Here is a 24,700-nt window from a genome sequence, read left to right as displayed (position 1 = left end):
TTTTGTGTCCTATGAGCAATCCTCCATTCTTCCTGACATTGTCTTGCTTGGCCATGCACTTCATGCACTGCCTTCTTCCGATCAGATCTAGAGAGCGAAGGACTCATGAAAATAACATGACTTCTTGTTTTTTGTTTTGTTATGTTGATTTTGGCTCAATTGTAAAATAGAGGCAATAGCATTTTCCTTTTCTTATTCAGGTGGCATGACTTTTGACTTAACTGTACATGTAAGCAATTTAATTAGAACAAATCAGTTTTAACATTTTTTAAGCACTTACGCAACCCCAACACACACTCACACAAACACACACACACACACACATTTCTTATTCAGGAGGCATGACTTGACTTAAGTGTACATATAAGCAACTTAATTAGAACAAATTCGTTTTAACATTTCTTAAGCACTTATGCAACCCCAACACACAAACACACACACGAACACACACACTTCTTATTCAGGTGGCATGACTTTTGACTTAACTGTACATGTAAGCAATTTAATTAGAACAGATCAGTTTTAACATTTCTTAAGCACTTATGCAACCCCAAAAACACACACACACAAACACAAACATACACACACAGACACATACTTGCTATAAACTAGTTATGACACCCAGCCAGTTCATGCTGTAGTCTTGAGCAAGGCCCAATGACAAGCAGTATTAAAAACACACTGTTACAGTGTTAAAATGATCTTGTGTTATCTGTTATATAGATGGACATATAGACTGTCATGCAAAGCCGCCAGTGTGTGGCTTAATATGTATGTATGTATGTATGTATGTATGCATGTATGCATGTATATACAGTCTGTACAGTATGTATGTATATATGTATGTACAGTATGTATGTGTTAATATGTATGGACATGCTGTTATGAGAAAATAATCCACAATGATATGGTGTGATGTGGCCTGATATGAAGCTATAGATTCTTCTCTTGTAACAGTATGTTCCAAAGTGTTTTGTTCCTCATATACCACAGCAGCTTTCTAGCTATTTATAGTCACAGTTAATGCTGGGAAATGTCGACAAGACAAGTTAGTTACTGTTATGCACTGATGTTAGGCGAGGAGGCCCGGGGTCCAGTTGGCGTTACAGTTCATCCCAAAGGTGTTCAGTGGTGTTGAGGTCAGGGCTCTGTGCAGGCCACTCGAGTTCTTCCACACCAACCTTGGCAAACCATGTCTTTATAGACCTCACTTTGTACACAGGGGTATTGTCATGCTGGAAGAGGTTTGGGTCCTGCAGTTCTAGTAAAGGAAGATTGTAATACTACAGCATACAAAGACATTTAGTTGCCCTAAAACTGAGGGCCCTGTTGAGTTCAGTGTTATCCCCGCCCACTAGGGAATTACTGGCGCTGCCTGATTGGTCGCTCAGCTCCGCCCTCGATGACTCGTCCTGATGATGTAAGGCGCTGTTGTAGAGGGAAGACCGCTCGGGTGTGAGTGGGACGGGCGCGCGCGGCTAACGTTACTGCTCACTGTGAGCTACAGAGTCAAGCGATGGAGACCTGATTTCTCTACGCCGTGGTGTGGGATTTTAATAATAAAAAAAACACCTTGTTAATGGACTCAGGATACGAGTTCGCAAGTTTTCCAGGGATAGACGAAGAAACCGGACGGTTCTCAGTGTGGTCTCTGACACGTAAGCGACGCAGAAAAGTTGAGTCGAGCGCGCGAGTTGGTTTGTGCTCGTCAGACTAGCGCGTTTATTTACCACAGTTAGCTCGCTAGCTGGGTCGCTAGCCAGCGGAAAGGATTTTACTGCTCAGCTTATTATTAAGCTTATTATTTGTTTTATAATGGCGGGTCTACGAGCGAGAGTGTTGTACGACTTTACTTCTGAAAACCCCGGAGAGATATCGGTTAAAGAGAATGAGATAGTGACTCTGTACAGTGAGCAGGACATAGAGGGCTGGCTGGAGGGACTGAACAGTACCGGGCAGAGGGGACTCTTCCCTGCGTCCTATGTGGAGATCCTGAAGAACCAAACAGCCTCTTCATATAACAACAGCACTTCTGTCGATGCGCACCAGAGCTCTCAGAGGGTCAACAACATTTCTGCAGGAAGCTATACGTCGACTTTTGCAAGTGGTTTCCCAGCACCACCTCCACTACAACAGCAGCAGCAGCAGCAGAGTTACCCAGCCAGCCAAGGGAGTGATGATGACTGGGATGATGACTGGGATGACAGCTCTACAGTGGCTGATGAACCAGGTGTTACGCGTGGAGGTCTTCACGATTTCGAAAATAACGGACCCAACACTTACAGGGTGTCTACGTCCTCGATGGCCCGAGGTGGCAATGCTCAACAAGCCAAGAGTTCGGCTACGGTTGGCAGGAACCTCAACAGGTTCTCTACTTTTGTGAAGTCAGGAGGCGAGGCGTTTGTGCTTGGTGAAGCATCCGGGTTTGTCAAGGATGGCGATAAGATCTGTGTGGTGATGGGTCAGTATGGCCCAGAGTGGCAGGAAAACCCGTACCCTTTCCTTTGTACCATCGATGATCCGACCAAGCAGACGAAATTTAAGGGCATGAAAAGCTACATCTCGTATAAACTAACCCCAACGCATACGCAAAACCCAGTGAACCGAAGATATAAGCATTTTGACTGGCTGTACACTCGGTTGGTTGAGAAGTTCCCAGTTATTTCAGTTCCACACATCCCTGAGAAGCAGGCTACAGGCCGCTTCGAGGAGGATTTCATTTCAAAGAGAAGGAAAGGTCTGATATGGTGGATGAACCACATGACGAGCCACCCGGTGCTGGCCAGGTGTGATGTTTTCCAACACTTTCTCACCTGCAGCAGCACCGACGAAAAGAGCTGGAAGCAAGGCAAGAGGAAGGCAGAGAAGGACGAGATGGTCGGAGCGAATTTCTTCCTTACAATCAGCCCGCCGAACTCCTCGCTCGACTTCCAAGAAGTCGAGAGCAAGATCGACGGATTTAAGGGCTTCACCAAAAAAATGGACGATAGTGTGATCCAGGTGAATGCCACGCTCAATGAGTTTGCGAGGAAACAGATCACTGGATTTAAGAAGGAATATCAGAAAGTCGGCCAGGCGTTTAAGTATCTCAGCCAAGCTTTTGAGCTTGACCAGCAGACGTACTCGGCCAGTCTGAACCACGCAATTGCGTACACTGGTGAGGCTTATGAAGCCATCGGAGACTACTTTGTGGAGCAGCCGAAACAAGATGTGGACCCGGTGATGGATCTTCTGGCACTGTACCAAGGACATCTCGCCAACTACCCTGACATCATCCATGTTCAGAAAGGTATGTAGCACATGCTCATATTTTCATATCCAGAGGAGCTGAAATGGTTGGGCTTGTCTAAACCACAGTGGGTGTTTGCATGACCCCATTTGTTTGCTTGAAACCCACAAGCGTAGTCTGCTACTGGTTTCGTTTGAATGCCAAGTCACCTGGACTGCATCTCTGCTGACGTGACTTGTGTGTTTTTCCATTGGCAAACACACACAGAGGACCTATTGATAGTGTGTGTGTTTCTTGGTGGAACATAATCCACTGTTTATATAGTGTAGCCAATGGTCCTACTTTAGCAGCAGGCTTCTGATTCTGGGTAATTAATGTTATACCAGTTGTAAGTTGTGATCTCAAACACTAGAACACAATAAAGAAAAATCACAGATCCCAGAGCTATTTTCAATCCCACATTACAGCAACTACTCTAATACTATCTAAGAATAATCTAATAAGAGAGTTTGTAGACTGTAACTTCGCTCTCAGCGCTGTCTGTGGATTCATTTTGCAGTGTACTTGAAGTGTGGCCTGAACATACACATACAGTAGCTACCTATATGCAGATATAGAGTGCTTATGCAGTGTCATAGCATGACCTTCGGACTTTAGTCTGTAACAATCATGGGTAGAAGCAGATTTCAAATGAACAGTCTAAACAAATCAGCCGACTGACCAACATAGCCAACAGAAAGAAGTAAATGGTCACGTTAATTATTAGGATTCTATTTTTAATTGACATGTATTTCTTGTGCAAGCAGATACATTCAACCTGCAAGCACAAAGATTGAAATTGAAACCACTTAGGACCACATTTAATTATAATAGCGAAGCTATGCTGTGTGTGTGTGTACACACACACACCAATTAGCCATAACATTAAAACCACCTGCCTAATATTGTGTAGGTCCCCGTTTTGCCACCAAAACGGCTCTGATCCGTCAAGGCATGGACTCCACAAGACCTCTGAAGGTGTGGTGTCAGGCATCAAGACATTAGCAGCAGATCCTTTTAGTCCTGTATGTTGTGAGGTGGCGACTTGTTTGTCCAGCACATCCCACAGATGCTTGATCGGATTGAGATCTGGGGAATTTGGAGACCAAGTGAACACCTTCAACTCTTTGTCGTGTTCCTCAAACCATTCCTGAACAATTTTTGTAATGTGGCAGGGCGCATTATCCTGCTGAAGAGGCCACTGCCATTAGGGAATACCGTTGCTATGAAGGGGTGTACTTGGTCTTCAACATCGTTTATGTAGGTGGTACATGTCAAAGGATGCACACGCACCCAGCCGTCCAAATTACGTAAAAGAAATCGTGATTCATCAGACCAGGCCACTGTCTTCCATTGCTCCGTGGTTCTGATGCTCACATACCCATTGTAGGTGCTTTCAGCGGTGGACAGGGGTCAGCATGGGCACTCTGACCAGTCTGCGGCTACACAGCCCCATCCGCAGCAAGCTGTGATGAACTGTGTATCCTGACACCTTTCTATCATAGCCAGCATTAACTTTTTCAGCAATTTGTGCTAAAATAGCTATTCTGTAGGATCAGACCAGACGAGCTAGCATTTGCACCCCACATGCATCAGTGAGCCTTGGGTTCTCATGATCCTGCCACCGATTCACCGGTTGTCCTTCCTTGGACCACTTTTGGTGGATACTAACCACTGCATACCGGGAACACTCCACAAAACTTGCCGTTTTGGAGATTTTCTGATTCAGTCATCTAGCCATCACAATGTGGCCCTTGTCAAAGTTCCTCAGATCCTTACGCTTACCCATTTTTTCCTGCTTCCAACACATCAACTTTGAGAATTGACTGTTCACTTTGTATATATATATATATATATATATATATATATATATAACATAGCTGTTAAAATAGTAAGTTTGACAGTAGTTCAAAGTGATTTCCATTCCTGTCACTTTATAAAAATACTAATTTATAATAAAACCACAGATTGCATAGCTATATCATGGTCCCACCTTGAGCACCTTGGTAACTTAAAGTGGGTAATTTTGAAAGGTTGATATTGATTGATATTAAATAGACGACATTCTCAAGTCATGATGAAATAACATTTTCTTCTTCAGAATCCAACACTGACTTTAGCCTAACCATCTATTAATCCAAAATATATAAGGAACTTCACATTAATCATTAAATGCCATCATTAACACCCACCTTGTGCAGGATTTTTGCTCCTTACACAACTCTATCAAGGTTGTTGCCCTTTCATAACTCTTATGTTTTGTCTAACGCCACAAAAGCTGATTGAAGTGTGACTCAGCTGCACAGACTGAGTCATCTGTTACTTTGTTAGTAAAGAATAGGGGTGAACACACTGCCTCTATCTGTGTCTGTTTAGTGCTTCAAATGTTTGTGTTTCCATCTGATTTAAACCCAAAGTAAGCACTGTCTAAAATATCAATATAGGTCTCAGATAGGTTGGCATGGGACTGTTTTTTTTTTTTGTTTTTTTTTTTTTTTTGCACATGCATTTATTATTTTTGGTTTGTATCTGCCCCTGATATTTTCAAGGAAATTTAGTTGGTGCAAGCAAATACTAGCCTAATTTTACCGCTCCACCACAATCCTGACCAGGGGGTTGCTAAAGATAAATGCACGAACACTGTAACTGCATCATGCAGTGACTCATGTTCATGTTAATGAATGTTCTCTTTCTTTATCTCGCAAACTCATATATGATCGCTCACTTCTACTAGATTCCTGGCAAGCTTTTTATTAAAAAAAAACAGTAATGCACCTTGTATTCATACCTGTATTTGTATCTGTTTAGAATAAGTTATCTGTTCAATCCAAATAATATATTCAGGTACATCCCTACTAGAGAAACAGTTTCAGGCCTAAGCGTACAAGATTACAGAGTCTTGGGGAAAGGGTTTCTCCAATCCTAGTGTTGTGTTTTTAAGGAAATTAAGGTTGCGATTTGGCTTTTGGTTTAGATTTGACTAACAAAACACTAGTTCATGGCACTTTTGCTTTTATAGGAGAGGAATGGCTCATGGACAAAATACTATAAACATTATCAGATGTTTTGATTGAGTGCTAACTGCATCACTATAGAGATATAACTGCTGAGAGGCTGTGTGGTGGCACCAGTAGAGACATCATGCTGACTCAGCTGTAACTCAGTGAGCTTTTCACTGGCCGTTTAGTGTGATCACTCTACTTTAACCTTTCGAGATCTCTAATCACCAGATCATTGTCTAAAAATCTTATATTACTAGAAAGAATATCATTACTTATTATTCAGTCTGTGTTCACAGGTGAGTACTCTATAAATCTCATCTTGTCAGTTGAACACGTGCCAGTAATAAATTTTCTTGTCATGGTGACTGTCAAATCTTTTATCATGCAGTAAGATGATATCACAGTGTAACAATTTTAAAACTGGTCCTCTGTTAACTGTTCTTCTCTCACGTGACATTTGTTACTCACAGATGCTCACTAGGTTCTTATTTTTCATGAGGTAAAAATGCTAAAAGAAAGGATTATCCAGGATTGTAGGTTTTATTAAGGTTTTTTAATAGACTTGATTAACCACTTTCTCTACCTAGGGTTAGGGTTAGGTTTAGGAAATGACGCAGTCCTACAAACCTTTTATTTCAGCACCATCAAGTGTTGCACTAAAAATGAGCTTACCTCAATCCACAAATGGAACTAATGTGTGTGCAATAACAAAATAGTGTGTGATGAACAGCACAGTATATTCAGGGGTGGACTAATCAGTAGCGCAGGTGCACTGGATAAACAGATTTCATATTCAGACTATTAGTTTATTTTCATACTTGCCCTGTTGACAACCAGAAAATTAAAAAAAAAAAAAAAAACTATGCCTTTACTGACTTTCAAAAAACAAATGTTTGATATGTAGCCATGTTTAAATTTAATCTGCTTCAAGCTTATGCAGCAAACCTTGATGCTGTAACTAAATTAGAAGCGATTCATTTTTCATTTTGGTTCATTTTGTTCAGAAACAATCTTTTTATGGTCCTGCTCCAGCGTTCACTCCTCCCTCTTCAGCTGGAAACGTGTTAGAACAAACTGAAAGATAATATAACAACACGGAGGTCATTTGGTTGTCAGCTGCCCTTTTAGTACTAATGTTATTTGATGAAACACCTTTGCAGTCTTCCACATAAAGTGAAGGATGTGCTCATTGAATATGACTTGATTTCTAGCTATGACTTCAGAGCATCCTACAACTTTGCAGAGTGATTTTTCTTTTCTTTTCTTTTCTTTTTTCTTTTTTTTTTTTTTTTGAGCAATCCTGAAGTCAAGAGTTTGCCATTGCCCCATCTTCACTGGCCTGGCTGTAGTGCTTATCTAATGTCATATCTTTATGTATATTTGTATGTTTTTTAACCTGACAGTGATAAGCTCTGATTGGAAGCATCTGGTTTGATGTGAAAATTTTGTCCTTTTTTTGGGGAAAAAAAAAAACCTTAACACCCTTTCCCTTCTTTTCAATGTTACTGTAATATCTACAGAAATAAATGATCATTAAACTCAGTTTATAATCAAATGCAACACTTTTGCTTTTGGTTTGTTAGCAAACTTATATCGTGATACGTATCGTGTATCATAGAAATATCAACCTTTATTGTATGATATTTTGATCATATCACCCTGATAATTCTTGATCTTTGTTGATTTTCTTTTATGTTTTCTGTGAAGTCTGTCCTGATTGAACAGCAAGGAGTTTGTGTGTGTGTTTAAACTTTTACACAAGTGCCCTTCATATAAATTATTGAACCTGTTTTTCTGAATCCTGTACTTTGCATTTACTGATGTTCATGAAGAGCGTTTAGAGTTGTAAATTAATTGTGTTCCACCGACAATTTCACATGTAGCACCATTACTTTGAACTCGCACCCAAAAGAAACCACAAAGTATCTATTAACAGTAACAAGGCGTGAGGGCCAGTAAGAGCAAGCTAGTGTTGTTATTGTGCTTTTATTTGATCGAAGGCTACTTTTGGAGAGAAAAGGCAGGAACCTGGTTGGTTTGCAGGACGTATAATCCTGTATTTTGTAACAATATAGGATATTGTAATGCGGTCACTTGACATCTTTCTCACATTCTTGGTTTTCTTCCCCAACCTAAAGCTAAAAGATGCTGCAAGGCCATTTCCTCTGCTTTTGGGAAGTAACTGATCTTGAGTGCTGTTTCACTATCATCATAACTGACACACTCTGGTCACGATTTGATTCAATTCACAGAATCGGCTTAATAGTTCTATTCATTTCGATTCTTTGAATATTTGGAACAAAATTATAATGAAGCAGAATTTTGACTGAAAAGATTATTTTCTATTTCTGAATCATAAACTTGCAGAACAATGTACATTTTTGTTTGTATGAAACTAAACAAATAAAAAATTTCTACAAACATAGGTTTAATATTGTAAACAAAATGTCTTGATCTTACAGAAATATACATTTAAATTTGATTGAAAAAATAAAGTTTGTGACCTGGAGAAAATGATTGTTTGAGACATAATGTGCTCTGTAGCAGTGCCTGAGGCGTCATTTTAACCAGAAATAGAGCTCCAAAGTCGGCTAAAATGCCCGGCTTCCGTGGTCTTTTTCTTGGGCACTGTAGATCGCAGCAGTGCGGGACTGGTGTCATTTGAAAGCTACTGAAGAGCTCTTTTTAACTCTTATAACGTGGTCATGTAATCACACAACGTATAACGCATGTCGGTCATATAATGTGTATCATAGTATCAGTCACTTCACAAGTGATTGGTGGTTATGGCACAGGCTGACCAGTGCGATCATGTGACCAGCATGCCCTCTATATATTTTAACTCTATGGGTTGTGCAGCTTGGGACCTCTGATGTTCAAACAGTGTAATTGCATCAGATGCAGAATTAATACAATGCTGATATCTCACATTTCCACGATGCACATCATATTTTTGCATCACAATGCATTGTTACACCACTACAAATGCGCTGACCATTGCACTGAAATGAAAGACCAAATATATAAAGTCATTTTGATTAAAATGTAATTTGTAATCAATAAACATCAATGATCTAGCCTTAGAATACAGATGCCTTTTTATGTGGATCATGTTTTCATTAGATCATTTTTCTGGATCTCTTATCCATTGGGGGCAAATGAAACATGATCTGCTTGTGTGGATGACCATAACGTATTGATCTGAATCACTATAAAACATCCATTAGACATTACAGGCCTTTAGCACACGTCCTTCCACATTGCTCTTGACTTTCAGGAATGCCCTTTCTTCTGTTTCCATTTATGAGCAGTTAAAAATTCAGCAGAAAGATACGTTCTGCTTAATTCTCATGTCAGTATAAGGAACTGGTCCAGCATGTGACCACAGATCATTCTACAGTTTCAGAAAACCGTCTACATCAACAGATTTTCCAGCTGCTTTTACAAAAGAGGGTCGAATGTGCTGAGTGGTGAACACGTGTTTCCTCTCTCTACTCTGATTCACCAGTCTGTTAAAGGTCTTTAATAAACTCTTTCGTATGATGGCTTTAAACTTCTCCTCAGATGGCTTCTGAAGTAGTGCACAAGTGGTTTATGTTTTGTGTAAATGATTTGACATGTATCACTTTCAGATTCATCAGGGACGGCGATTATAGCCAAAAGCTTTTTGGCAAATTTGAACGGAAACCGTATATCACAACGTATAGATTCTGTTCATGATACTAGCTTCATGATTCATTTAATTTCAATTCTCAGAATATTTTGAACAAAATTTTAATGAAGAAAAATTATGACTGAAAAGACTACTTTTTATTTCAGTATCATAAACAATGCAAAACAATGCATAGTATATACTTCATATCACAGTTTACACAGATATATATACACAGTACAAAAGTTTGTGTAACTTTTTGTGTAACAGTCTTTCATTATCACAATTAACAAAAATGGTGAATTTGTGTATGGTAAGGTATTAATTGTGGGGGGAAAAAAGAATTAAAAATATGTTTGATTTACAGCTTTTCTATTTCAGAATTTATTGAATAGTATACATCAACCACAGGGAGCATGGTACAAGAGCAGACACATTTGCTCTTGTAACATGCTGAATTGCAGGATGACCACAGTTGAATAGGCGTGGACTTGAGACCTCGGACGTGACGTCTGTGAGGGTTGTGCAAAGATAAAATCACCTCTGCACGCTTACAAGCTTGCATTCTCTCTGTGGTTTTGTATCAGCTGTCCTGAACAAGTGCAGTATTGCAGGTGGTGCTTTTAAATGTTACAATTTGCACGACTACAGGAAGAGCACAGTGCCAGCAGCATAAACTATGAAAATGCTTAAACAAATGTTAAATACAAGGAAGAGGAAGAAAATTAGTACATGCTAGTGAAATCTATATGATACTTGGAATGAATCAGTTTGAGCACGCCTCGTTCATAATGACCACGGCCTTGGTCGTAGTGAGTCATTTGCACAGTGAGAGAAGCTTCCCTCAGGAGCAGTGTTTTGTTATAGAATATCACGTATGCATTGATAGGAGTCCATTTTGTTGAAAGATGTCAAGTGCTAGTTCTTTAATCTACTTCTGTCCTTTTTCTGTCATAGTCTAGTTCTATAATCTATTCTGTTATTTTTAATACTGTATATAGAACCGTCACACTGTATAGAACTGCAGTATAGTATACTGTACTTCTTAGTATAGCTATAGATGTTGCTATATGATACTATATTGTTTTACTATTTGTATCTGTTCTATGCATACATTTGTATATTTTTACCTTTTAAACTTTTATGTAATCTTATTTTTCAATATTTATATTAATTTATCTTATTTTATCAAAATGTACCAGGCTTTATTCTTCTTTCTGATGTCATTTTAGCACCTTCTTTTCATGTGATGAGTCTATTGCTGCCTCTATCAGTGTGATGCACCAGGTTTTATTCTTCTTTCTGATGTCATTTTAGCACCTTCTTTTCATGTGATGAGTCTATAGCTGTCTCTGTCAGTGTGATGCACCAGGCTTTGTGACTTGAGTCAGGCGTATTGAAGCAGTTGTGGCCCTTAATTAAAAAACCTTTAGCTGTTTGATTCTTTCACCTTCGGCAGGATGTACTAGACTTTGCTCACCCAGATTGGTGCTTCTCTCCTAGAGGAGAGGATGTTAATGCGACAGTGGTAGACGGTAGAGGTGAAAAACACAAGCTTCTGCCACTCGCTCTTTAGAACCTCCTTTTTTTTTTTTTTTTTCAGTCCTTAGTGTTTTTATAAGAAGCCTTTATACAAGTGCAGCTTTAGGATCAGTTAAGCTGAATGAATGTAAGAAAAGATGATTCTGAATTAAAGCAGAAAATGAAAATCTTACTTCCAGACGCTTGTTATTTACTCTGGGTGTCTCTAATGAAAAGACTGCTGTTGCCAGACGTCTGGATGTGCAGCGTTTTGGGGGATGGGTGATTTAGGAATGTCCTGCATGTTTTCCTTCAGTGAGAAAGGAAGTCAAACATCTGTGTCGCTGAATTCTTTCTGTGCTGGGCTGCGTGACGCTGCACTAAATAAAACGTGTCTATAAGATACAAAACTGAACAGACTGTGTTAAATTTACTTTATACAGCATTAGACTGTGTAAAAATAACTTTGTTATGCAGTGCAGAATTGTGTAATGAAATTCAGCATTACTTTCTGTCTGTTGAACTAGATTAAAGACACACAACTGCAACATGTATCAATAATTAAAGTACCACAAGTCTGATGAATGCTCAATTCTGATTGGTTATGTTTTATTCCTTACATATTATTATGGTAATAATAAGTAATAACAAAAATCTCACTATTGGATTTAAATTGCTCCAGTGACGTACATATGCAGGATGGTAATAAGTGCACTGTGTATGTATATAATAATTAATGACTGTGTTAATTAGTCATCGATTTGCATTCAGAGTGGTCACGTGATGTACAGTGTTCGACATGTAGGGATAAAAGTCCCACTTTAAAATGTCCAGAACTGTTTGTCTAGTACCATGATGGTGTTTGCACCAGAACTGTGTAGATTTCAGATCAAGTTAATTGTAGGTGAATGTTAAGTGAAACACGTGACAACACTGTGACACAGCATTGCTGGTATCAGTTGGGACTTTTAAGATATAGACTGTTCACTCGTGGAAAGACAGGAATGCAGAAGTTTGATTACGCACCTGACATTAAAAAGCATTTAAATGGACATGGCCCAATTCCCTAGGAACTTTCATGGAAGTGACACTCCAGACGCATTTTATTATGCTGTGTCGATCAACGCAGAGGAAGTCTGCTTTCATGGTGGCCTGACTGACTCACTGAGCTAGAAAAACCCCCGCTTCACTCACAATACATATTCATCACATCATGGAAGGATTAGATTGAATTTCTGCATTGTTTCTGATGCAGTGTGAACTGATGCAATGTTTATGAAAAACAAATTTTGTTACACCAGTCAGGTGCGTACATGTTTTGATATTGACAGGGTTATTGTTATTTTTGCTGTATTCAGGTCAGGTGATTGTCTTGATCTTTGTCCAGAAGATGTTGTGCAGAACTGTACAGGCTTATTACACGGTTTTGTGGCAAACTCCAGTCTGGTCTTCGTGTTTTTGAGGCTTGCTAATGGTTTACATCTGTTGGTAAACCCCTCTGTATTTACTCCGGTGAAGTCTTCTCTTGATTGCTGACTTTGACACAGAAACACCTACCTCCTGGATGGTGTTCTTGATCTGGCCAACTGTCGCGAAGGTGTTTTCCTTCATCAGCGAAAGAATATACCACAGTTGTTTTCTGTGGTCTTCTGGGCCTTTTGGTGTTCCTGAGCCCACCAGTGCATTCAGTATTTTTAGGAATGTACCAAATAGTTCATTTTGCCTACACCTAATGTTTTTGCTCTCTCTCTTTCTCATGGATTTATTTTGATATTTCAGCCTAACAATGGCTTGCTTCACTGGCAGTGACAGCTCTTTGGACTTAATATTGAGCCAAACTTGAAATCATCTCTTGATCTTTTATGTGCTTACTTGTAGGTGTAGATGTAAAAAATTTATCTTTTCAGAAATGAATTATTGATTTTAATTAATTGTGCGTGTTCAGCTGCTGGAGTTTCTCTTCAAGTGTTGTTACAAGAGGTTACGTCATTCGGTTTGAACATTTTTGTGTGCCAAAGTGCTGCTTTGTTTATTGCCTGTCAGTCAGTAGTGAGAACTCTGTGTTCTAATTACGTAGAACCTACTTCCTGTCCTTGAAAATATCCACACAGCTTATTTTCACACGGCTCTGTTTGGCCACCTTGTTGCCTGCTCGAATGCTGATCCTACTGAAATGCTCTAAACTCACTGCCTTGAGCTTCTGAGACAGAATTAGGTGGATGGATGAACCGTCACTGCACAATTGTTTTATTCACTCTCTCACATCATTTCCTGTTAGATTTTATTTCAGGGATTCTGTCTCAATAAATTGTCATTGATTTGATTCCTGTAGGAATTTAACAAATTTGTGTTTTCAGACACAAGCACAGGGTAGTACTTGTCTAAAATGAAACTTTCTGGCATAGCTTGGTTTGAAAAAAGCCTGCTTTTCAGTGTTGACTGTTCTGTATTTTTGCCTTGCTCACATTTACTAGATAAAGACACTTACAAAGATAGTGTAGAAATGTGTCAGTTCCTGCTACAGGGTTTTACAGTGAGAGTGTTATGCTCACATTTGCTCCTTATCTTTTATCTTGCTTTTTCTGTCTATCTGAGGGAGGTTACACCTTATATTAACACACATAATACACTCCTTTTTGCTTCTGTATGTTTGTTAACCAAAGTTAGCAAATGTTCGTCAGAGCCGATGCATTATGTTGCCTCATGGCCTCACCTTGGAGGCGGGCATGCTAGCAATTGTCTCTGTGCCGAGTCCTCTTGCTTCTCCGCTTCATCGCTGATCATTTAGCAATTGTCGACTCACATGCAAAAATCCCATAACACAGGAGCATATTGCGTACGGCACTGTTACAACTTAAACACTAATGGTACTAGTAAAACATGCCATAAACTCACATTTAAACGTATGGTCTAGCAAAAGAAGCCTTTATTTGTCACATATACATTACAGCACAGTGAAAACTTTGCATATCCCAGTTTGTTAGGAAGTTAGGGTCAGAGTGCAGGGTCGGCCATTATATGGTGCCTCTGGAGCAGAGAGGGTTAAGGGCCTTGCTTAAGGGCCCAACAGTGGCAACTTGGCGGTAATGCGGCTTGAACCCTGACCTTCTGATCAGTAGCCCAGAGCCTTAACCGTTGAGCAAAGATGTTGACCAGACAGCACAGTTCATAACCAAAGACAACCATTAAGTTTGGTCAAATCTGTCTATCGCTTTGGTTGGCGAGTAGGATTGTCAGAAAACATGGTGTCTGCAGCTTAAAAATCAACAGAAATGTGTTGTATCCTGCAATATGTGTTTCCTTTTAGTTTATTTTGCAGTCGTATACTGTTGTCTGGCAAAAAAACATTTATCTCTGATGCATCTTAGCTTCCCTCGCAGAAAACATGCATGTGTAATTTATGTAATAACTTCAATTTTGTAATGAGCTTAGTCGCAGCTAATAACTGGTTAGGTTTATTTACGGCCCCGACTTCACTGCTGCAAGCATTAATGGCCTTGTTAAAAACTGACTAAATGCTAATGTTGGCGATGAGCTGCTACAGCTGACTTGTAACCAGCTTCTGGCATTTTTTTGCTGCAATGATGTAACATGTAAATGCCACACACTGCGTATTTCTGGCCAAGCCCTCTTATCTTTCACTAGAGACAGCATCTGCCACAAGTGATACTGTCATCAGTCAGTGATGGTACACTGCAGAAGATCTCAAGCCTAGAGCAAACATGATGGGCGTTAGAATATTCTGGCTAGAAAGCAGATTTGGCATACTATGTGTTCATTCACATTAACACTGGGGATCTGTTGTGTAGGAGCTATTAGATGGGAAGAGTTTAAAATTTACCACATCATTAACCTCATCATAGACAAGCTGTTTCAAGAAAATAACACAACAGCAAATCTTTATTAATGAATTGTTTTTTTTTTTTTTTGTTTTTTTTTTTTTGGTCAATCCAGTGTTATTTTTTAAGCATTAAAGTAGTTTATATGCATTTTGCTTTCTATAATTATACCTGTTCTGTCCTTTATGACTGGATTGATTGCTGTTGACCGTAAACTTGCTTGTCTTTAAACGAGTGTCTTTAGGGAACACAAGAGTAGATACAGATACACGCTGCTATCTTGAGCTTGTGCATCATGTCTGATAAGCTTATTAATAACATATTTAAGGTTGTGTGAGATTAGTTTTGCTGGCTGCTTGATTGTGGCGTTCTGGTCAGAACTTACCCACACTGTCTGAGCTGAGAAAACGTCAGTGCTTTACTTTGGGCAAGGTTATGCCGTATGAGAAACAAAAGAGCTGGCATTAAAGTCAGTCTTTAGTAGGTGTACATTTATGATAATGTTACTCGTTAAATAAATGGTCCAGTCTTTAGTGTTTGGTATCCGTGTTTAATTGTTTGAACAGAATTAATTTTTTTCAGCAGGAAGTCTTTTTTTTAAGGAAGGTCATGTCCTGTATGTGTAGATCGTGTGTGTTAGAGGAGAGCAAACTTTAAACTGCAGCGCTGTAGTTTTCTGGGCCTGGGATTGTGAAACAGCGCTCTAGGGCATATGTAAATATTTCAGTGTTTGCCAAATGCCCATAGATAGTCAAATCTTGCTCATGTCCTCATGACTTTATTGTGTCACGCTGACAGTTTCTATTCTGATATACTGTTATTCTGAGTACCATGCTTTTTTTTTTTTTCCCCTCAAGTCACACTCACCTTTATCAATCCTAATAATACATGTGATGATAAAGTCTTTATCAGCTGGTCAAACTAAGTTAGTTTTCAAGTTTTGTTCCTGAAGCACTGCAGTGCTTCTCCGTTCTAACAATTGCATGTAAATTATTGAAGGGGTTAATTAGCTGATAAGTTGGGGCAGTTGTGCTGAACCAATAAAAATGTTTAGTGCAAGGCTACTCAGCGACTCGGGTTAGGAAACATTGCACTGTCCTATAGCTAATGTTGGTTTGTCCTCAGTTGCTTTCACACATTTCTGCTCTTAAATTCCGCCTAACAGATTTCTCAAAATAATACACACCTCCATGTGCAAATGATATGCAAAAAAAAAACACCCCAGCTTCTTAACCGCTGCCACTTACCACTGTGAAATGAAATCCACACACTTCTCCAATATGTTTCTTACTGCACTGATCTTACTTCTCATAATGTACAAGCTGGTGTACATCAGCAGGAGCAAAATATCTCTAATGAATTGTTTATCGAAGTATTTATTTACTGCAGTTGGTCCTGAAATTTAAAAAAAAAAAAAAATATGTGGCTTTTGTGTGTATAATAATTATGCTTAAATGCATTTTTATTTTATGCATTTAACTTTCTGAAGGTATGTAGGTAGATCTTAAATATGCTGTGCATGCAAAACAACCCAAGAACATCTTATAACTAGAAGCATTCTGCAAGGAATAGAAAGACTACTAGCTAGCGGCAAAAAGTGATTACAAGCATTGATATCTGCCAAAGGGAGTGTTACGAAGTACTGACTAGGTAGGGTGTCTAAACTTTTGCACATTTTTTTTCATCAAATATAAAGCAACTGTACACTAATGTTTGCAGAGATTGTGTTTAGTTCTTTTCATGTCAACAATAAATAAGATATGTACTGTAAGGGGTGCCCACAAACCTTTCTATACAAGTGTACGTCACTGACAGTGTGAAACGTTTAACCTCAACTACTTATATTTCACTGTAAAGCAAAATCAAAACCGGCTACACAACCGTGTGAAAACATCCAAAGTTTGGGGAAACTGTAATTTTGTCATACGAGTGATGAATAAAAGAAAACGTGAATGAAAGCTATACAAGGCTCATATTTGTATCAGTCTCATTTCCTTCACCTTCACAATTTCAGAAGACCAGAGCAGCATAAGAAACGTTTTCCTAAACTTTTCACATGGCATTGAGGCTGTTATTTCACCTTCAATTAGATGTCAACATTATATTTCTTTATTTCTTGTTTTATTTCTTCAGGCAAGTCATGAGAAATGTAATTTTGTCATTTTGTTATGCAAGCAATCGACTTGGAAATTTGCTATTTTTACAGTCTACTATAAACAAATTTAGTATGATGTTCAACTTAAGGAGCCTTGCAAATGATTTGTATTCTTTTATTAAATCATTAAAGTGAATTTAATCTTGAGCTTTTCTTATCCCTTCAGACTACTCAAGCATATTCAGAAACCACAAAAACGAATAGTTGCAGCCTTATTACGTTGTTACGTGTATTAAATACATTGTGTAGCCTTGTGTATATTGACTTTCAGATTAATTACAGCCTTTTATCGCAGTTTCAGACGAACAAAAGTGTAGAACTCACATTATCATGGCTACTAGAATCTACTAACATTCCACTTGGGCAAGCGACAAAAAAATAGACTCCAAGCATAAAATTCTGCCTACGTGACTGCAAGAGTTATGTTGATTTACGTAAGAGCTGATTGCAAACACTGAAAAAAGTGCCTTTTTTCATAATTTTGTCTTTGGAATTGACATTGAATCATACTGACGTGTAGAGAAACGTTCTTTAGTGTTTGCTAAGGTCTGTGGTCTTCCACTGATTTCAAAATGTATGACGTTTCGGTTATTGAGAAATGAAACAAACTGTAAGCAGTTGTGAAAAACGTAACATTCCTACATGCTGACTGTACAAATGCTTCTCTTAGTGCTGTTCAGGATTTTATGCAACTTTTTACAATTTTTACTTTGAATGATCTTAGGCTTTGTTATTATGCATGCAGATCACACACGTACACAAGTGAAGAATAATGATTATCTCACTAAGCTTAGTGACACATCAGGATAAAAATTCACTAGGTTAGGAGAGTACATGTGTAATAAAACAACCAACAAACAAATGCTGCTCTTTTTTGTGTATTTAACTATAATTTTCCTCTGTGTTTATCATATTATGTCATATTATGTACATTACAGTAACTGTAGTTTTGAACATTGCGTGTTTCACACCATTTCTTTATTTAGTAGTTGAGCTGTGTACATAAAGTAAGTCAACTTGCACGAGTTTACACAAGGCAGCAGTTATTATTCACTGGAAGTTTAAAATCTAAAAGTATACTCTGAGGTGTCTTGTTTTGTCACAACGGACAGAAAGTGCCAGAAAAAATAAAAACACCTCTTCATGTTCCCCACTGGTTCTATATGTTTTAGTATTATTCTAATATCTAACCCCGCTGTGTTCCCGCAGGCGCTCTGACCAAGGTGAAAGAGAGCCAGAAACACGTGGAGGAGGGCAAGATGGAGAGGCAGCAGGCCGAAGGCATCGCCGAGCGCTGCAACATCATCTCGTTTGCCACGCTAGCCGAGATCCAGCACTTCCACCAGATCCGCGTGCGCGACTTCAAGGCCCAGATGCAGCACTACCTGCAGCAGCAAATCAGCTTCTTCCAGAAAGTCACAGGCAAGCTGGAGGAGGCGCTCAGGCAGTATGACAACGCCTAAATCCACCACACACCCTTCATCCTTTTCCCAGGAGCGAGGTGAACGTTAGCCAGCCTCTACTTTAGCAATGCGCTAAACCGAGAGAACCTTCCTCTCTGATATTTCTATGAATTTCTTAGCCACATGATGAATGTCTTGTCACAGCTAAATGGGGCTAACTAAAGCATAGGGGAGAAAGTATGTGACAAGATAGCATTAACCCTCTCTAGGAGAGGTAGTGATTTCCAGATTAAAAGAGGGAGGGCAGAGGCTTTTGACAGCTAGGAGAACGTTACATTACAGCTCTGTGGAACTAATAGTGCTCAGGATGACAAGCATTCCATTGGAAAGCACAATTTCTGCTTTACTAACACAGTAGTTTATTTACTCACAACATATGATTATAAATCACGTCAGGAGCTCCAGCGCTGTTTCGTGCCAACCTTCAGAACGCTCGAGCGCTTCCAGGTTAGGTGAGCTTTTTCAAAATGTTTACAGAGATCTGATGAGTAGCTGTCTTCTCTTTGCCGTGCCTTTCAGCCCTGTCTTTACTGATATTTTTATTATTTCTTTTAATTAATGTTATATACAATATATATTGTACTTATTCTAAGATGTTTTATAAGGCCTTATTTTTTGACCTGGCTGCTAAAGTAAGACAGAAGTTGTGCGTGTTCCATTAGGAGGAAACGTGGGAACAGAATTATGCCCTAATTTGGCTCTCGAACTGATTTTCTCCCACGATATTTTCAGTAACAGTCCAAAAAAACAGGATTAAGCAAAACCAGTTGTGCCCTGGGTTGATTGCCCAATCATTCGTTAAGAGATATGAAAATATTCCCATGACACATGGATCAGTGTCAGCGTGCAGGGATCTAAATAAAGCAAGAGATAACAAACTAAAACATGCCGCTCACTCAGGACTCCACTTCTGTGTTTCATCATGGACACATCTGATAAACCGGACGTGCGAGACTTCGACCCCGGAGAGGACTGACCCCTGAGATTTTCATTTATTTAATCATAAATGTTTTATTTAACATTGTGATTGAGCAAAAAAAAAACCTTCTTTGTTCAGAAATGTTCATTCTTTTTTCCAAAATAAACCCTGCACGTAACTCAGCCCTATGATGTCTTTTCTTTTTGAAATTTGTTTGTTATTCAGTAGTAATACACTGATTAATTCAGTATATCAGTTCACTGCTGCCTATAAATGACGTGATTTTCGCAAAATGTTCATCAGCATTGGCTTCAATAGTATATCAGGGAAGATTATACAGAGTGTACTACATTTCTGCCTATACCTTTATGTAGATATTTAGTGACATTAAGCTTCATTATGGTCAAACTGTGTACGTGAAGTCATTAATATTGAAAGGAAAACAAAGTATCAGTGAATTTCCCTTTCTGAATGTGATGTAAATTTTCTCCTGCCTCTTTCATATCCCCTGGACACCTTGTGGATTCTGCTGGTTGTAATAATGCTTTGCCTTTCTGCTACACAAACAAGACTGTTTGTCTCGGTTGAAGCTTTAAATCTGATGCCAGATTTCTCTGTCAGATGCTGAGCAAGAATTTCACTAAATGTTTTTTCCTGTTTCTTAAGGAACTGTTCGTTCCACTGCACTTTCACTCTTAACCTGCCTTGTTTCTTTGAATTTCTTTGTCAGTTCTTTGTCAGTTTAAACATCTCGTCTCAGTCCAGTGCACTATCGTTTGTTGACTGTATTCTTGTTGATATAAATGTACAGTCACATGCCTGTTGTTGTTTTAGCTTAGACATTTCAAAGCTCTCAGATACACAGATTTGGTAAAAAGGTTTGGAAAACAAACCTGTGTTCTTATAGTAATTAAACAAAATGTCACTATTTTGGAAAGTGCAGAATATAGTGTTATTTTTATTTGAGTTTAATCACATTTATTCTAATTTATTCTAATTTTGCCAAAACATTTTAAACACTTGCTGCACATTTAAACATTAGTATCTTGGATGTCCTAAGACACATGTGTCTGACACAAGGCCTATTTGCCAACCAGGAGAAACTTGCAAAAAATAATACTGAGGCAGGCCTTAGGACCTACCGCTCAACGTTTCAGTGTTTTTCACAATAGTAGTGACTTCCTGCCTTTCAAACAGCACCTGTAAAGTGTGTGTGTCTCACAGGCCTGAAACGCTGCGGAAATCCAGCGCCTATCTGCTGCGTTTGATGCAAGTCAGAGATGTGTTTAAAAGAAAAGAATCAGAAATATGTCAGGTGTTTGTCTTTAGTGCGCTTCAATGATTCACTCCAAATCGCAAAAATGTATCACCTAGTGTAGAGACCTACAATTATGTTAAACAGAGCCATCAATGAACTCGAAGGCAGGAAATGTATGCTTTTAGTACAGATAAATCCATGTAATATGCTCTTACTTCATCTCTTTCTAAAAGTATATATTTTTGATATTTGGAAAACATATATAAACAAAACCTTTAGTCAGCTGTGTCAGGAATATCACATGAAAGACGGTTAGATGAAAATAATCCACGCTAGGTTGGTGTTATGCGGATTATTTTCATATGACAGCACAGTCAGGAGTGTGTTATTCCACTTGTACCACAACGATTGTGGTTTCAATGTTCACTTTCTTTCTTAATGGATGACATGTTGCACATTTTAACAATTTATAACTAAGTTTTTTGTTGTGGAATGTCCCAGAGACAAATTAGTTCCTTTTATCACTTAAATTATATCAGCAAAAAAACAGTCATTCCCTCACTGGCCTCTCCCTCTCTCTCTCTCTCTCTCTCCTTCCCTTTTTATCTCTCACAAAAAATACAGTCATTTTACCAAGAAACTGGAAACTCCTCTGTCCTGAACTTTGCAAAGCACCAAGACTGTTACAAAGTGCTGACTTTCAAGACTCTTTCCATAAATGTTAAATGTCTACTTCACCATATTAATGATTATATATTTTTCTGTCTTAAACATTTTTTATGTATTTTTAATTAGTCTTAGATTCTGTGGAGAATCTGCCATACAAGTCCCATATAGAAACAATAACATATTAGAGCTAGTGTATTAAACTTATTAATCATGTTCCAACCCAGAACTATGGTCAGATGTGCTGTTACACAAAAATAATGCACACCTTCTGACCATTAAAATATGAGAATTCTGCTGCGCTGTGGTATAACATCTCATACTGCGTACAGTGGAATAGTTTCCGTTTGCCGTCGTTTTCACAGAAACGTCCTGTTGTACTTTCAGAGCATAAGTTATTGGTGTTAATAAACAGAAGCATGAATAGGCATAAATTATGGTCATTTGAAACTGAGTTTGACACCCCCCTTACAGTGTGTGTGTGTGTGTGTGTGGAGACTACTCTACCACTGTATTTGTCTTCTTGAAGGAGCACTTGGTTTTCTAGTTAATGGTAAATGAATGATATGAAAATGACTGTTGAATGGCTGCAGTATATGTTTAAACTAGACCAGGCATTTCCACACCATCTGCCAGACAGTTACATATTCTGAAAGTGTTGACTGCAAGATAAAAATATTTCCAGATAAGTGTTAAGTCTGTAAGTTGCAGCAGTAGATTAGAGAAATGGAAGCTGTGAACTGCTGATCTGAGTGTTACGGTACTGAGAGTACTTGCTGCCTGAGGGCCATGGCGTGGGAATATGGCCTGTGTGCCAGGCTTGGCTCTTTGTCTCTTCGGCCCTGGCACGGTTATGCAGTCCTCAGCTCTCCTTGTAAACACAGAAACACTCTCTGCTTTCAGCAGGATGGACATCAGGGCTCCATGCCAAGCGAACCTGCTGCTACTTGATCGCAACTTGACGGTCTCACTTTTCTGCTGGTCAAGACAATGAATAAGCCTTCTTTTAAACAAGCGGCAAATTCCTGTACAAATTTTCAGGAACATGGGAACATTTCATTTCCAGCTGACCAAAGACAACATTCGACATCTACAGGCAAAAACAAAAACCAGCTTGAGCCACAAAACAGCCATGAGCTGTTAATGAATGCTAAAAGTCAAAGAGAGCTTGTTTGTAGTAATGATAGCGATGTACCTGGTGCATCTTTTGGCTGCTTATTTCACAAAAACAAAAAATTAATTTGCATAAATGTGCATAAATCTTCTTGTATCACTCCAGTTTGTCTGTTGTCATATTAAAGTGTTTATTGGTTACATATAAAGGGAGAAATAAAATTTAATGTGCAGGATTATTGTTCTGTGAAACAGAATTTTTAAAATGCTTATTAAAATGCTAACATCAAATGTTAAGAAAAAAGTCATAACAGTAAAAATGAATTAAAGTGATGTATTTTGAAATACATTTTTAAAAAATTAATTAACTTAGTTATTTATTTTTAATTTTATCCTTTATCTTTTGCCATAATACTCAATAAAATTAGAAAATATATACAAGTGCATTATTCCTTATAAGAAATAAGAAAATCTGTACCCCTATTTTACATTTTTTTTTATTTTACAAGAAAAAAATATAATTATAAATGTAATTTAAAAAAAATAAATGAAATGTGGGTGAACCATTTTAGTTACTTGTGTTGGTGAAATGAAATGTTTTTAGTTTTATTTTGTCCTGAGGGTATGCAAACTTTTGCACATGCAACCAGAAGGAGAGTGCCCAGTGTGTTTCAGCATTTTAATGCCAAAGCATGAAACTGAAGATTGCAACTGAAGATGTTATTAAAGAGGATGCTTTAAAAATAAAAAAAATAAAAATTCCTACCCAGGCATGCATCTGTGAATGACATTTTACTGGATAGCGTCAGCCTTACCGGACATACTTTCCAGATGCTATGAGTAAACAGCAGTGTCCTAACAGAGAGGTCAAAACTTTACGTCATGTATCTATTGTCACAAATAACGATCGTATGAAGCACAATTAGGGAAAGAAAGTCCTTATAATTTATATGTATACTGGACATATATAAATGCTGTAACTTTAAGTTAGGATGCATGCAGTAAAACTGCAGAACATCCAGTGTGAGGACGTTCTGTTTTTGCTTTTTGACTTGACTGATTTGGAGTGCCAAGATTTTTTTGCTCAGATTAAGCCTGATTCCTGTTCCACCCTCCAGTTAAATGCTGTAGCCATGAGTCAGAGCGAAAGGCCATAATAGGAAAACAAAATCCCAATTCCACCCAACAGCTGTACAGAGCTTCACTCTGCGCTTTGCTTAATGTCACATGTATCCCAGGATTTGGATAATGTGAATAATTTAAAGAAAAGAAGGACAGCGAGTATAGTACTGTGAAATTTTTCTTTACAAATGCCAGCTTGTAAGTAATTTGGGGCAGCATGCAGGTCAGCCATGTTACAGCACCTCTGGAACAGAGAGGGTTAAGGGTCCTGCTGAAGGCTTAAGCATTAGCTTACAGCAATACAGGGGTTCTAAATGTGCTGTTATTGCAAAGTAATCAATTTCAGGGTAGTAACTGTAACTCCACTTTGCATCAGGCTGCATCACACCACTCAATCATTGATTATTTTCCTATAATAACACACTCCCAAATGTATTATTCTACTTATACTACAGCAATTTGGTAATGCTAAATTTTTTGTAGTTACATTTAATGTTATGGAATGTCACAAAACAAGGTAGTTCTGCAATCACTAGTGTTACAGCAGCTTATAAATGATCATTCTCTCACCCAGTCTGTCTGTTTTTTTCTCTCTGAAAGTTAATAAGAAAAAAATTGTTTGTCATCTTTCTTACTTTCCTTTTGGAAAACCTTGTAACTGACTCTTACAAAGTGCTGACACTGGAGACTCCTTCCATAAATGGTAAATAAATGTCTCCTCG

The 24,700-nt window shown here is 38.4% G+C and overlaps 1 protein-coding gene across 1 annotated transcript; it reads left to right on the top strand.

Moving 5' to 3' along the window:
* The first annotated feature begins 1,429 nt into the window (after positions 1-1,429).
* Positions 1,430-20,001, top strand: snx18a (sorting nexin 18a). Its single transcript, XM_026931260.3, has 2 exons — positions 1,430-3,289; positions 18,647-20,001. The coding sequence occupies exons 1-2, from the start codon at positions 1,816-1,818 to the stop codon at positions 18,898-18,900; spliced, it is 1,728 nt and encodes a 575-aa protein (XP_026787061.2). The 5' UTR covers positions 1,430-1,815; the 3' UTR covers positions 18,901-20,001.
* Positions 20,002-24,700: the final 4,699 nt, after the last annotated feature.

This window comes from Pangasianodon hypophthalmus, chromosome 24 (assembly GCF_027358585.1).
Source record: "Pangasianodon hypophthalmus isolate fPanHyp1 chromosome 24, fPanHyp1.pri, whole genome shotgun sequence".
Classification (NCBI taxonomy): domain Eukaryota; kingdom Metazoa; phylum Chordata; class Actinopteri; order Siluriformes; family Pangasiidae; genus Pangasianodon; species Pangasianodon hypophthalmus.
This window is presented reverse-complemented; position numbering and strand designations above follow the sequence as displayed.